This window comes from Manduca sexta, chromosome 17 (genome assembly GCF_014839805.1).
Source record: "Manduca sexta isolate Smith_Timp_Sample1 chromosome 17, JHU_Msex_v1.0, whole genome shotgun sequence".
NCBI classification, from domain to species: Eukaryota; Metazoa; Arthropoda; class Insecta; order Lepidoptera; family Sphingidae; genus Manduca; species Manduca sexta.
In genome coordinates, this window is record NC_051131.1 from 13534013 (window position 1) to 13549273 (window position 15261).

The following is a 15261-nucleotide window of genomic DNA, read 5'->3' on the forward strand; positions in this document are numbered from 1 at the left end:
CTGGTGATATGACAGTCACTGATAAACGAAGACAGCGCTAACGGAGGTCAGTGCCTCCGCTTGCAGCCAATAACTATCTGAATATCGCGACATTATATTTGTTCATATATTCTATATTCACACTTGAGACATATAGATAAATAATAAAAAAAAATACTGTCGATTTGAAAACCTCCTCCTTTCTTCGAAGTCAGTAAAAAAATAATTTTGCAAAAATGTTTTTTACGTCATAATAAGTTTAAATGAAACACTCCTACAAACTCTCAAATTCAATTGTAGAATAAATACCTAACAAATAAATTAAATACTTAACAAAAATTAACCATAAAAAATATTTCGATAAAACAATAACAAAAGTTCCAATAGCTTATGCAAAATTAAAATGAGTTTTATGCAACGTGCCGTGTAGATTCTATAAAAGGAACTTTATCCCAGACAAAGAAAGATAAGAAAACCTCACTGCACCGCGTATTCAAAAATCAAGACTTATAGAAACACATTATTTGAGTAACACAGAACTTTGGTTTTCAGTCTTTCTGGATCAAAAATGTGTCCCTAATGAATGGATAAAAAATCCCAAAATGCACCTTCAAATTATTCTTATCCCAAATAACGTGTATAAAAAACGAGTATATACAATAATAATAAAATAATATATACAATAATGTATTTTCTCGTGTTTGATTTTTACGTTATTCAATATGTAACACTATTAAAAGTACGAAAAGAAGGTCTTTTTCTCTCTTTTTTTATCTCATTCTTTCGCACGCATCGTAATTCCCGATGACGTCACGTGCTTGTATTGCGCCTCTTTTCTCATTTCTTAATATCCAAAAATCAAAAGTTTATAACTTATTGATTTTTATCAAATTTTAATCAATATTTGTAAGATTTTATGTTAAGTAAATATTTAATAAATACAAAATACAAAAATGAATCAAATTCCCGATTCAAAGTAAGGACAGATCCCGCCTGCGAAAGACCATCAGCGTCACAAAATGACTCAGCCCAACCGCAAAGCAATCATAACCCCTACGTATTCAATTACTCATCGTTTTCATTGTATATTTAAAATTGATAACAGTAATCCAGAAATATGGATAGTTATTGGCAACGAGCGGAGGATACGGTTGGGGTCGTAGCATCATCTATGTTATTGTTTGCTGTCTTTGTTACTTTAACATTTATGTTCGTGTTAATGTGGTGGACAATATGGAAGGCAACCATGAACTTTAAATTGGAAATATGAAAGTCTTTAGGTACCCACTGTTCTTAGTTTTGATAAAAATGTTTTGAAATTAGACTGTGGCTTATTCATAGCATTCTCGGTTTTATTAGAAATTCCCGTGACTTCGTTTCCTCAAAGGAAGATGAGTTTATGGGGAATCTTTATGCTTATTGAGAGATTTCATTAATTATTCACTCTTTAATAATTGTATTTTCGCTCATATCATATGATAAACCTTGAAATTTGAAAATGTCTTGTCAAACATTTATATCATTAGTCGACATTGGCAAAATCACTGATATATAAAAATAGTGGAAGCCACAATATAACAGAAGAAAAATAAGATATCTCATTCTAAAACAATGATGCAGAATTTTAGGGACTGGTATCCCCCTATTTCCATTTAGAAAGCATATATAATATACTATTATAATATATTTCATAGCAAAAATTTCCAAAATTTCTTCATCGTTGCATTGGACTGTTTCCTATTGTCCTAAACACATTTTGCACTTTTATTGAAACTTTTATGTTTATTTTAACATGGTTAAGGGTAATGATTAATTTTCATGACATTATAATACAATTATCACTAATTGTAAATAAATATTATGATTATAGACTTATATTTAGTTTTTTCGATAAATAGTATTTTATTTTTGCTGTTAGATATTTTTTTCCATGCTTAAAAGTAATTAGGACTTCATAATATTTTCATATCTGAATAACTTTATTAAAAAGTAATCGTCAATCTTTATAATTTTCTAGACCTTTGCTTAATTTTATTTCTTTGTAGATGTAGACATCTCGCAAACAGTAAATTAGTTCATTTGTAAAACTTCTCATTGTTTACAGATAATACATTTGTAACAGCAGGTTTACTAATTATGCTCGTGGTAACAATAACACGGAAACCATGTTTGATATGCTTACGTAATTGTGCTCACCTACGTACAATCATTGTGTGTAGTCAGTTAGCTCTCTGTCCTCGGAGAATGCACTCGTGAAGGTCCATTTGTGTTCCATTGTTATGATGGGTCGTGAGTTCATTTTCGCATGTCCAGCATGTTTAGTGTTCAGTGCATGTGCTTACATCATTGTTTTTGAATATGGAATGTAGTGTGTCATACGGGTATGGTGCGTGCGGGTTCGATTCCCGGGAATACGTGATTCGTTTATTTCCAAGTTATTTGCAGTCTCTGTTGCCCGATACCAATGAATGATCGGTATTGTGTTTGCCTAATGTGGTTACTTCACTGTGGCCAATATATTATGGTAATAGTTACTTCATTATATCCACCATGAAATAATGTGGCAATCTAACTAAGAACCAAAGAACGGATTCGAGTCCTAATTAACAAAATTTTGTTGTCCCGTACCAAATATGACACCTTTGAATGTGGAAGTATGATTGCAATGTATTACTAAGTCGGAGTCTAACGCGAGTATATGTGTACAGAACTGAAGCGGCTCCTGCCGACGCTGTCTCGGAAGGACAAGAGTCCTCGCGCGCGCACCTCGTGGTACGCGGAGTGCGGCGCGGACCTCACCACGTCCCCTCCCACCGCGTCGACTTCCTGGTGAGTACTCTTGATTAAGGGTCATATATCCCTTCTCAGGAATATTATATGACGTTCGAAAAATCGACTATTAGCGACTGGCGATATAGTTATACGGATATTATACTTAATTACAAAGAGCTAAATAATACTATTTCTCTGTTATGGATTATGCGTGATGACAACTTCTTGTTTTTCAGTTATCAGTCTTTGTTATGCGTATATCTCTAATTAATACGTAGAGATAACTATAAAGAGATTCAGCATACTATTTAGTAAAAAAAATAAGTTACTTAGAAGTCATGTTTCCGTTATGTACTTTTTAAAAATATTTTATGCTAAAAATATTACTTATGTATTGAACAGTGAACACCGTTTTCGAATAGTGTCGTATTTATAAGAGACAGCGGAATGCAATATGCAATAATTTATCATAAATTATATACTTTTAACAAAACATGAAAATGCAAATTGTTTTAAATGACATCTTAATCGATAGTCCGCTAGAATAAACTCCACTGCTACAACTATTCGAATTGCCAGCAATGTCTAAACAATGTCATATTCCTGTTAAGGTGGTAGCTCAAGGTCCATTTTCATACATTTTGTTTCGGCTTTAATCTGGGTAACTAAACAAGTATTGGCAAGTAAAGAATTTAAATTCACGTCTAGTTAGTCACTAACTAGACGTGAATTCTTTACTACCAATACTATAAAAAATGTATGAAAATGAACAACTACCAAAAAATTGGGCATTATGACACCAACATCTTAGGGTGATACATCGCGCAGCTGTTGTGATGAGTAGGTGTGGCGCTTACTAGGCTATCAGAACTCGTACAACCGTATAAAACAATAAATATTGCTATCCACCTACGTCGCAGACACTTTTCCATGTATTTGAACATGTTTTTCCTCTTTACAATTAGTCATTTCCGTTTCCCAGACGCCTAGCAGTGATCTAGAATAAGTTGCGTTGAACTTGTATCTTTATACACCAGTATTAAAGAATCAATATATTTTTAAGAGATTGTTAGAGGTCAAATAATCTTCCAACTCCTAATAAATTTTAAAAAATACTGAGTTGATACAATTCATTTGGCATTGTGGGTGCTTAGAAATAATGATATTTGTCATTTGATGACTGTTTAATTTGATTGCATTTTGTAAAAAGCACTAATCTACTAATAAATAAATCCACGTCATTCCTGCGCGGTCACTTCATGCATTATAAACTAAGTACTTACATATACGACGATATAATTAAAACAACTAGATATATCTTTAAGTATAAAGTCACGTTGCCCACGCGTATGTTTTTGATCATAAACAGACAAACTGAAATACAACCTTCATTCGACATTAGTCGTTACCAATTACCAAATACAACTCGAGGTTGTATCCAATCAATTATGTCCGATAGTATGACGACACATGTGCAAACGGTTGGAAACGATTTAAATGTCATCCATTAACTTTCAATTGGTTCATTCAAGGACTAAAGTGGTATAGCCATTGTAATGCCACCTTGATTATCTACTTCACTCTTCAGGTTAGAAAAGAGACGAAAAATATTTAAGATTTTTGTTAAATTGCTGACATTGGGTATAAGCTTCTTGGCTGACATGCATATTTCAATCTCCAGAAATTAGATAATGTAAAGTTACCTTTATTATCTACTTGACTGTTTGGGTTAAAAAAAAGTGACAAAAAATATTTTATATTTTTGTTACATGTATATTTCAGTCGTCGACAATTAGGTAATGTGAGTCTTCGATCCGAAAACCACAACTGAAGTGTGCCGTGGCTTGTTCCTTTCACATTGTGGGATGAAAATAAGTTTGAAGTAACGTGGGTGCATTGGTCCACTTAGTACCCCTGTAATGATAAATCCGTGACCAGAAAATAAAATTATATCCTTTTATTCAGAGAAAGGAAAGATTTACATTTTATAATAATTTCACGAGCTCGCATCTTTAACCTCATTGCAGTTTTTTACTTCTTTTATTTCTTAAAAAACGTGTCGGACCTCGTGGAATACAATTTATTCAAATTTCAACTCTATTCATAGTTATCTGATAAAGTAAATTTCCTTGTCTTCCTATAAACAGAGGAATGCAGTTTTTTGAGAAGTAAGGATAAATTCTACCTGATTGTTTATTTTTAACGAGTAGTATACTACGCTGGTTTTTTTCTACCTGAGTTTCTACCTGAATGATTAATCCATATTGTCATCGAACGCGCTACGGACATTAAAACCCAACTTTAAAACAAGAACATCATAAATCAACCCATGAATATCTCGTTAATTCATTTCTCGTTCGACTAAGAAATTCCCGACTGATGACATTTACGCACGGCGCGGCATTCCGGTCCAATTGGCAGGGAGGTACAGTTAACAGTCGAGAGGTCAACAACTGCGATTACCTGCTGCACTGCACACTGCGCCTCTGGGGAATGGATCGCCAAACTGTTCCGAACCAGTGCCAGCTGTATTTTATATGAAGTCATCGAATATGGAATAGTGGAATGAGTGAAATAAACTGCAGTAATGTTAACGTTTTAGTTATGGTTCTGGCAAGTCGTGAAATAAGAGTATTCTTTATTCGACTTGTACGTATGTATATGTATAGATATTATGTTATTTGTGATCTTCTTTAAAACAAATAGTGCTTTCGCTTGATATGACGTTGAGTGTAACAAAACGGGCGAATCATCGGCTCAGATGGAAAATCGTGACTTGATTTCTCACCTTGCAATATTTAATGATCATGTTAAACGTATTACCTAAAAACAAATGTGATATAATTCCGCAATCTTAAGCATTGCTTAAATCGTGATTTGATGTCCATTTGATTTCCTACGTGAAATAATATTGCTGGTATTAAATCATATGCATAGAGCGGATTTAGATAAAAGGTTTCCTGTCAACCCAGAAACAGTTATAATCTGCCCAAAACATAATATGTAAATATAAATTTATAAATCCGTATAAAAATGTAATAAAATTTCCTTGAATAAATCTCCTGTTTGTCTTATATCCATCATAAAAACAAATCTATCGAGTATTAGATATTGTTTAACAAGTTAATTAGCTGGATAATAACGTGGTTATCCTAGTTTCAAACCTAGACAGAAAAAATGGCATATTGAACCAGTAGAAATGGTTTCGGTCTTGATGACATAAAACCGAAGTTTGCCTATAACTTACTAATAATTGCAATAATGTTCTATGGTATGTAATCAACATTGTATGTATGATACATGCTTTAATTAACACTTCTCAAATCATTAATATAAAACTATTTTTCGGATTTTATCGCGGTTTTACTAATACCTACATCAGATGTATACAACGTTTATAGTATTGTAATTGACTGACAAAATTGTTATTTTTTAATTTCTAACATTCGCGTAAACATAAGAAATCATTACGTCTACATCGTCATTCGTACCAATGCTCATCCAAAACTGACACATGTAATTCCCTGGTAAATCAGCACGTCCGCGGAGACGTTAGTCAGTGGGCCGGCTGACGTCCCATTATCCGAGCTGGTGACTCACGAGCCTGTTTTCTGTTCCACCGTTAACGCGTGCCGTGTGAGGGAAGAGTTCTGCGGTGATGACAGAGTAGTTTCTTTTAGAGGGTAGTTTAGTATTTATTGATACTTTTGTCACCTAAACATATCTTAATCGTTGTATCTAATCTAATTTTAATCATCTATATCGTTAATATTTATTTAAACCTTTTTGTCAAGATGTATTTGACAATAACAATTATAAGTTAGCTTATCAGAATCTTATAAGAAGCTTATTTTATAGTATTAGATATTTAAACACAACTAAATCCAAAATGTGGCTTTCTAAAGGGTATTGAACTGCCTTATCAACATCTGTTTATTTTTAATTTTACGATAGATAACGCCGACAAAGCATAAATAAGCTTATTTCATGGATATTGGCAAACTGTGTACACATAAATTAATGTCACAACAAGTTTCTTATAAAAATATAAAATCCATTAAAGTTCACAAACATTAATCTTTAGAGAATTAATTTAGTATTAAATACAAAAATCATACTATTCATTCTCAATAATATACTTTTAATTTCCAAATCGACGCAATTATCAGTCACTAGTTAACCTTTGCTAATTAAACCATTACAACACAATTAATATCTTAACGGTATTAAAATTATACTAGATTTTATCGCCTAATTGCCAGTTATGGCTCACCTCTTACTTTACAAGACTAAACTACAACAAAGGCTAATAAAGTTACAACATAAAATGTATTTACAAACATTGCGCAAAGCTACCGCTATCACTCGGTCTCTGATCGCTAGCTCGCGTCACTTGCGCCAACACTCAACACGATTCTGCTATTATGTGCGTGCCCAGAAGGACGTTGGACGTTTGAATTCAAACCGGTCACACGTTTCGCCGGAACATTTTAAATACGTATTCGAAATTTGAAAACGATTCTAAATTCAAATGTAATTTAACGGACAAATATTAAGTGCACGTGTACTTTATAAGGTGTTTTTTAAAAGTGCATAAATCTGGATTTGGCAATGCTATTGGATTAACGAATGCCAATTTGTGAAAGTTCGTTATTAAGAGTGTTGCAATAAAATGGGACTGTGTTAAGTGAGTTCACCTTGGAAATATATTTAATATTTTTAATGTTTTTTTTTATAATTGAAGTGTAAACTATAAACACTATGACTAAATAATGTAATCTATGAGTCATATATGAGGGTAATAAAGTTTTCTTGTTTGTTTTTTCCATAGCGAAGGTAATAACAGTGCGACTTTTTGTATTATAACAAAAATTTTAAGTAATCCGGTAAATGGAATTTAATCGCAAATCTGTTTACGATACCTTTAGCGTAAAACCGGATTTTTTAAATAGACGTTTAGATCTTAATTTAAATAATATATCTCTGATTAATATTTCCCATACATTAAGTTACAACATTCTCTATTACTATATCTCCATATGTAAATTATTAAGTGCCCAGACCAGTCTCTTTCATGATAGATAGGTACATACTTGTAATTATGTGTGTCAAGGGTATTTATACATTTACACTAATAACTAAGAGTTATTAGTAATTACAGGAAATACCTTCAACTTTCTCTTGGAAACCCGTTTTACGCAGTTGAGTTCCATTTTCCACCGACTATCCTTATTGACCCGTGGGGACCTCAATAACATGTTTTGATTTCTTATCAATCAATAATACTGATAAGATGAAATTGTGTTAGGAACACAGCTAATATTGGACCTAAGTTGGACTATGGACCAAATGTTTGTATAGGAATACCTAAGTTTATTCGGATTTATGGTTGAGGATTTGATAGATCCCATGTTTAATCATCAGTTAAAAGTTTTGATTCCAATCTTTAATAAGTATCTACATATTCATAGGTGGTATTAATGATACCTTATTTCTTTTAAAAAAAAACGTCTAAAAGCCTGGAGTTCAGTACCAAATTGCCCAGGACTGTGTGGGCAGCCATTTTTTAATTGTTAGATTTGCTATATTTCCCTTTAAATAAGACTTAAATCTTAGTAAGTTAAATCTTTGCAAGTAAAATACAATTCTCTAATCGTGCGATGAGCACATACATAATTACCAACTCTAGCGTTTGTAGTGATCCATAACAATGTAAAGGATATTAACACGTTACGTAAACAGGACGACCTTCATCACACTGTGTGATCACGAAGATACCTACTACCTACCTATATAAATAGGATTTGCAACTCTACGATAATTTTGAGTTAGCACGTTGCATTATAATGTTTTTCTCAGGTGACTTGTGGCGATTTTCTTATTGTAACGATGCAATATTTAATTTCTATATTTTCTGATTGCTGCTCGCAAAGATAAATTGTAAAGGATTCGCGGTGTATTTCTAGATTGAATGTAAAATATTTATACAAATCTTTGTAGGTCTAAGACTTCAATCTCTGCGTTGTAGAAAACATAATTATATTAATTCCTTGAAAATTTTACACCAAGAAGCATATTCTTTTACTATTTCCGTGTGTGTAAAGATGTTTTTTTTTTTAATTCGCCCTTAGATGCAGGCTATAATCTTACGACCAGACTGCTTACTCTTACGTATGTTGTGTAAGGATGTTATCGAATTCCCGCCCAAATATTCATTTCATTTCATTTAAGTAGAAAGGCAAAGGAAACCATATTCATACATACTCATCTACCGCATGTTGTTATAATCTGCGGTAAATGAAACACTGTGACAAATTTCAAGGTCTTCATGGCGATTAGCGCTAATTTTTTACGAGGTAATCGGTCGATGGACTAGAAAAAAACGATGATCTACAAATTCCGGGGATTATCCTCAAAATCCGCTTATTTCAAGGTTCCTGTACACGTTTCAGTTTCGTTAATATTTCCTAAAATTTAATTACATCAGTTTCGCCTTATTCAGCAGATATAAAGACGTTTTTATATTGTCGGTTCACTTATCTGTCTGAATCACGGAGTTTCCTTAGAAGGAATTAGAAATGGATTTTATCACCATAAAATTCCGCAAATAATATTTTTACGATAAGGTACCCAATAATTGGAACGCGCTGTTTTATAATATGCTAGAAAATATTTAGTTCGTGTATAAATTAAAATATGTCTGATCAACTACTCAGTTGGTGTGAGCTACGGCTGGCATTTTAAAAAGTAGAAACTAAAGGACGATAAGGTAATGTTTTCTCTACGTGGAATAATATTTCAAATGAATTATGCTTGTGAATGTAATCATATTCAAGAAAGGAAAAAGTGACATGTTAATATACAAAGAATACCTCCTTTTTCCAATGATTTATTACTTCAGAATTATCAATTACAGTTACAATAGAGGTAACTGCAAAGAGGGAAGATAGCATTGCATTTTTGGTTCTTAGGATATAAACTGACTCCGTCCAATTCATAACATCTGAATTAACTATAACCACCTGCCGGTGACCCACTAGCTCATATCCCCTTTTACGGAAAATGTACCTATTCAAATAAATTCAACTATAGGTTACTAGCTTTTGCTCGCGGAACCCACCAAATTGACTATGTTTTCCGGGATAAAAGTCCCCCTATATATTTCTCCGGAGTACCCCTTTTCGTTCACAAGGTCTCGAACTATCTCCGTGTCAAATATCACCGAAATCAGTTCAATTGTCCAGCTACGAAAGCATAACAGCAACCACTTTCGTATTTACAATATTAAAAGTATAAATGGGATGTAAATATGGATTAAGAACTCTGGTTGTCTCCGTTGTGTAGGTACGCGGAGGCCGGTCTGTACCAAGCGGGGAACATCTCGTCATCATCAGGGGCATCGTCGGGCTCCCACCCCGCCTCGCCCCTGCCGCACTCGCTGTTCACCCACGAGCCTCTCTACCAGTTCTACAACGCGGCTAAAGTTGAGGTAAGACAAATGTTGAGGCACCAGTGATGGACAACGCTAAAATCATATTTCGGACTATCTTGGTACCTACAATTGAGATATAACTTGCGTTTAATGTATGATTTTTATGTAAACTGATTATATAAAGAGAAAATATTTTTTGTATATTTATTTCTAACGGATAAAGTTAGAAACTACGCAACCGGTTTTGAAAATTCTTTAACTAATTGGAAGCTATGTTATGACTGATTGCTATAGGCTATTTTTATCCCAGGAATGAGAGCGCGCGCGAAACTTCGAGAACATACATAAAACAATAACTTCCATGGAAAATGTATCTACTCTATAAAATAAATAATACAAACGTGTGGTTAGTCTTAAACGTTCCTAAATAGATTTGGGGACTTTTTTGATTTTTCATTAGACTCGGAATTGGTAATTTCCCTAAAAGTCCGCACAATACAACTCATTTAACAAGGCAATTTGGTGCAATAAAGTTTTAAAAACCAAGCGAGTTTTGTAAACAGAACAATCTAACACTCAATCACGTTGGATTAGGGTTGTCAATTGCCATTTTTTTTATTTAAACAATGGCAGCATTTCATTTATATAATTGTAAAATCTGACCTTCTTCGTCTAGAAGCAGTCATTATAGGCTATGAACAGGAAGGCATTAGGTTCTATACCTAGCTCCGCCAATGGTTTCGATTTTATAATAATTTCGTTAACTAATCCAAAGATGTGTTTGGGATCGTTTCTCTAAATCGTCCGCTAGATGGCATTAAGATTTATATATGAAATTAAATGAAGTCACCAAAACATATTGTAGTACATACTACATGATTGGTTGCAAAAAAATAGTTAAATGTTTCAATTACGAGTCATCCCAGCAAACACATAGGTAATACAAAATCAGTGAAAGTATAAAACACTTTAAAAAGGGGGGAGGAGGGGTGGTGGAAACATAATACAAAATCAGTGTAAAAAGGTGGTGCGGGGGGAATTATCAGAACAACTCTATTTACCATAAATGCTAGTCGACCCTACGCGTGCGGTATAATTGGCGCGTTAAGCATACCGGCCGCTAGCGATAATGAACTGTAATTGTATTGACCTCCCCGCACTCGCCGGTCGCACTTGTGATGTGGGCCGCTTATGTCTGTATTGGCCGGCCGGACCAGTCGGTCGGGTATTAATATCTAGTAATTATGAATCGAAAAGTAGTTTTTCTTGGTAAAATGGAACGTGCGTGTATTAACTTGAGTCTTGGTTAATTTAGTTCTGTATGTTAGGAACACTTGCCGGTAAATTTCAAATATTTTAGAATAAAGATATAAAATAATATTTTTTTAAATAAATGTACGTAAAGAAATATTTTTTACGAAATAATTACAAAGCTTTCCGTCTCACCTGTCTTATTTTGTTTGTACATTTGTACATTAATTTTGAGAAATACTAAAAATTGTTTATTAAGGTGCCATGACCTTTTTCCGTGACATCCATAAAAGTCTCATCAGTTAAAAAAAGTTAGTCAAACACTGAAAACCCTAAACATTATACCATCAAAAGATCATATTTTGGCAAATTGAAAATCGAACTTTTTACAAGGAAAAAAAATTATCTATAGTAAATTGCTCTTTATTTTGTTTCACAGTCGGTGTACCGTGAGACGACAGACTCAGAATCAGACGCGTACGAAGCAGGCGCGCAATCGGGCGCTAACACCGGGGGGTCGGACCCCCCGCGCGAGGCCAGCCTGCCGCCCTTGCCGACTGCCCCGCGCCCCTCCGCCATGGCGCTGGTGGCGCCGCGAGGGCCCGCGCGTACGCTCTGGTGTGAAGTGCCAGAAGTACTGAATTCCGCTGTACTTAGTAAGTATATCCTGTTCAATCATAATGGTATTATCGGCAATAGAAAATAGAGTATTTGACTGTTAAAAAATTACTACATCTGTCGGATTTAGTCGAAACTAGTTTTTAGTCAATTTTCAATGTATCCAAGTTATCGAACTGATAGAGGTATACAACAGACAAATTAATTTTGAACGTCGATAACTAACTTCATTCGGCTCTCATTGTATCTAGTTTTATCAGTTTTAGAAATTATTACCTTCGAACTACTATATTGATCACACTGATATTATTACCTAATTTGACAATATTTATCCTACCAGGCTCCCTAGCACCGGTCCAGAAGCGTCTTCAAGAGGCAAAGTTCGAACTCCTTACATCAGAAGCCTCCTACCTTAACTCCTTGAACGTACTGGAAACTCACTTCGTAGCGCACCCCGCCTTCAGAGACCCCACCACGCTGCCTAGAGACGACTGGGAGACGCTGTTCTCTACCATCATTCCAGGTAGGTTATAATAGACTCGGGCTGTTTTAAATAAATATCTAAATGCTTCCAAATCAAAGCCAAGTTCGCACCAATTAAATGCAATATGAACGCAAACTGAAGAAATAACCGGCCATGTTACTTTGTCATGTAAATTGTATTGAAATTATTTGAAGTCCGTATTACAACAGTATTATAACAAACTTTGACAATCATTTTGAACGGAATATAATATTATTTTTTGCAATATCAATACTAAAGTACGTATAATAGGAATTGCTACAGTCACATTACAATGCTTCAAAGAATTTATTAATACAAATACTTTACAACAGCCCACCCTCATTACCATTTGTTTGTGAAATAACTAGGAGTTTATAAGGCGTAGGTTTCATCCCACTTTGCTACTTATTGCTTTTATTACGTGGTCAGCAAGCAAATAGTGTGATGAGGTCATCGTATTGTGGATAGTCTATTGTTGGCATTAACAATACGATGCTGTGTAAGTAATCTACCAAACAGATGAATATTGGTTTAACAAATACACACACAGCACGCCTTTATCGATTTATTTTTGATATTCGAGTTGTTTTAATTAAATGTCTAAATGCTTCCAAATCAAAGCCAAATTTGCACAGATTGAATGCCAATGCTATACCGAACTTAAATCTTAATCAATTCCCTTCGTCATCTTATCGTAAAAAACACCGCAGTAGCCTGCTTTAAATGTGTCGGCGTCATACCTAAGCAAAATTAAATCTGAATTGTTATTGCAACGGACCTCCAAATATTACCTGGACGTTTCATTCATTTATTCTCTGGTTCTATCAAGTGTTTATGTTGCCAACAGTCCGCAAATGCTCTCAACTCCTGATGAACGAGCTAGAGAAGTGCTGGCAGGAGAACATCCTGCTGACGGGCATCTGCGACATGGTGCGGCGGCACGCGGAGCAACACTTCCATGTGTACGTGAAGTACTGCGAGAACCAGGCGCTGATGGTGAAGGCGCTGCAGCGGCTACGAGAAAGGCCTAGCTTCGCGAACGCGCTCAAGAAGTAAGACATTTATTACTGAGTATCTTTAAAGTAAAATCTCTTTGGATACGTATTGAAGTCTGTTTTCGAATTAAAATTCCACAGGTCGATAATTATATTAGCACTTAGATGATCAGTTTTAAGATTTTAAACGATTTCATGATGACAAATCTGGCCTTCAACTAAGACTTCACCGTAAAAGAAATCACTACAATTTTCGAAACCAAAAAGTCTACCACTAATTTTTAAACTTTGAACCAAATTGCCAACCACGATTTCTTTATCCTTAACATCATACGGTAAGATCCAGATAGATATATCACCGTCCTTGCCCTTTAGATTGGAAAGCCACCCTGCCTGCCAGAGTCTATCTCTCCACTCGTTCCTGATGCTGCCAATGCAGCGTGTGACACGGCTGCCTCTGCTCATGGACGCCGTGCTCAAAAACCTCTCCTCCGACGACCAGGAGCACGATGCCTGCATGCACGCCCTCGCCACGCTCAACAACGTGAGTATTAAGCCAAAAATATACTAATCTTTTCATATAAAACATTAGTAGCTTGGTACATCGTATGTATGGATTCTGGCACGATTTCTGTTCTCAGATCTCGGGTTCGATCTCATGTTCGACTAGGACATTGATACTTTCTGGTTATCAACCCAAAATCTGGAGCTGTGTCTGATTTATGACAATACGCTTGTCCTCTATTACATAGGACTTAACATAATTGTCGAAATGATTAATGACATCTCAGCCTTTTTGGAAAAGGTTTTTTGTACTAGTGGTAAGTGGGGTAGGGTCCAGCTAGTGTTAAGGAATAAATGACTATCCCTTGCTAATTGACACAATTTTGACGACATTTAAATTGGCCCGGTGATGCTTTGTATTTAGGATAAGTAGAATAAATAGGCATTGTTCTAGTTCGTGTCCCAGTGCAACGAGGGCGCCCGCAATACAGAGCGTGTGGAGGAAATGTTCCGCCTCTCGCAGATCATAGAGTTCCCACCCTCCATGCGGGACCCGCCGCTACTCGGACCCGCTTGCGGACGGAGGGATAGAAGGTACGCATCTAACACTATAGGACTATCTCGTCTCAGACGCTGCTTAAATTCTATACGATTTCATATAGATTAAAACATGTGTTAAGTTTCCGAGGAAGATTAGATCCATGAGTCCTCAGTCATTGATCGTATCTCATAGTAGAGACTTAGGAAATGTACCTCTAGACCTCTTAAAATACAACTGACCTTATACATTCATGAAACTGAATCATTCTTTCCTTATTCCAATTATTCAATGTTAATGTCTTTCCTCAGACAACTCTAGAATCAACATCCAAAACTGAAAATTTTCACGTGTCCAACATTATAATAACTACTATTTTTGTATGCAGGCCGGTTCGCTGGCTGGTCCGCTCCGGCGAGATGACGCAGTTGGTGTGGAAGAACGACGAGTCGAAGCTAACCTTCGGCAAGAAGTTCCACAAGATCCCCCTGCACGTGTTCCTCTTCAACGATCTGCTCGTCATCACCAAAAAGAAGAGGTAACGCTAGATATTTCTAGATAATTTGGAGGAGTGAACTAATAATGAAGATTTTGAAATAAAACCTTCACGTTCTCTGATTTTAGGTTAAAATGTAACAAATTAGAAATTTCACGTCACCAAGCGATA

At 35.1% G+C, this 15261-nt stretch overlaps 1 protein-coding gene across 9 annotated transcripts in view; it reads left to right on the forward strand.

Annotated features, from left to right (window-relative positions):
- LOC115442575 (ephexin-1) overlaps positions 1–15261 on the forward strand; it is a 103052-nt gene that overhangs the window by 84893 nt on the left and 2898 nt on the right. For all 9 annotated transcript variants that reach the window (XM_030167642.2, XM_030167645.2, XM_030167646.2 and 6 more), the window contains 8 exons: positions 2688–2808; positions 10096–10240; positions 11874–12090; positions 12393–12575; positions 13405–13609; positions 13928–14096; positions 14511–14650; positions 14983–15132. In XM_030167642.2, the coding sequence (XP_030023502.1) occupies positions 2688–2808; positions 10096–10240; positions 11874–12090; positions 12393–12575; positions 13405–13609; positions 13928–14096; positions 14511–14650; positions 14983–15132 (1330 nt within the window). The remainder of the gene's footprint in view (positions 1–2687; positions 2809–10095; positions 10241–11873; positions 12091–12392; positions 12576–13404; positions 13610–13927; positions 14097–14510; positions 14651–14982; positions 15133–15261) is intronic.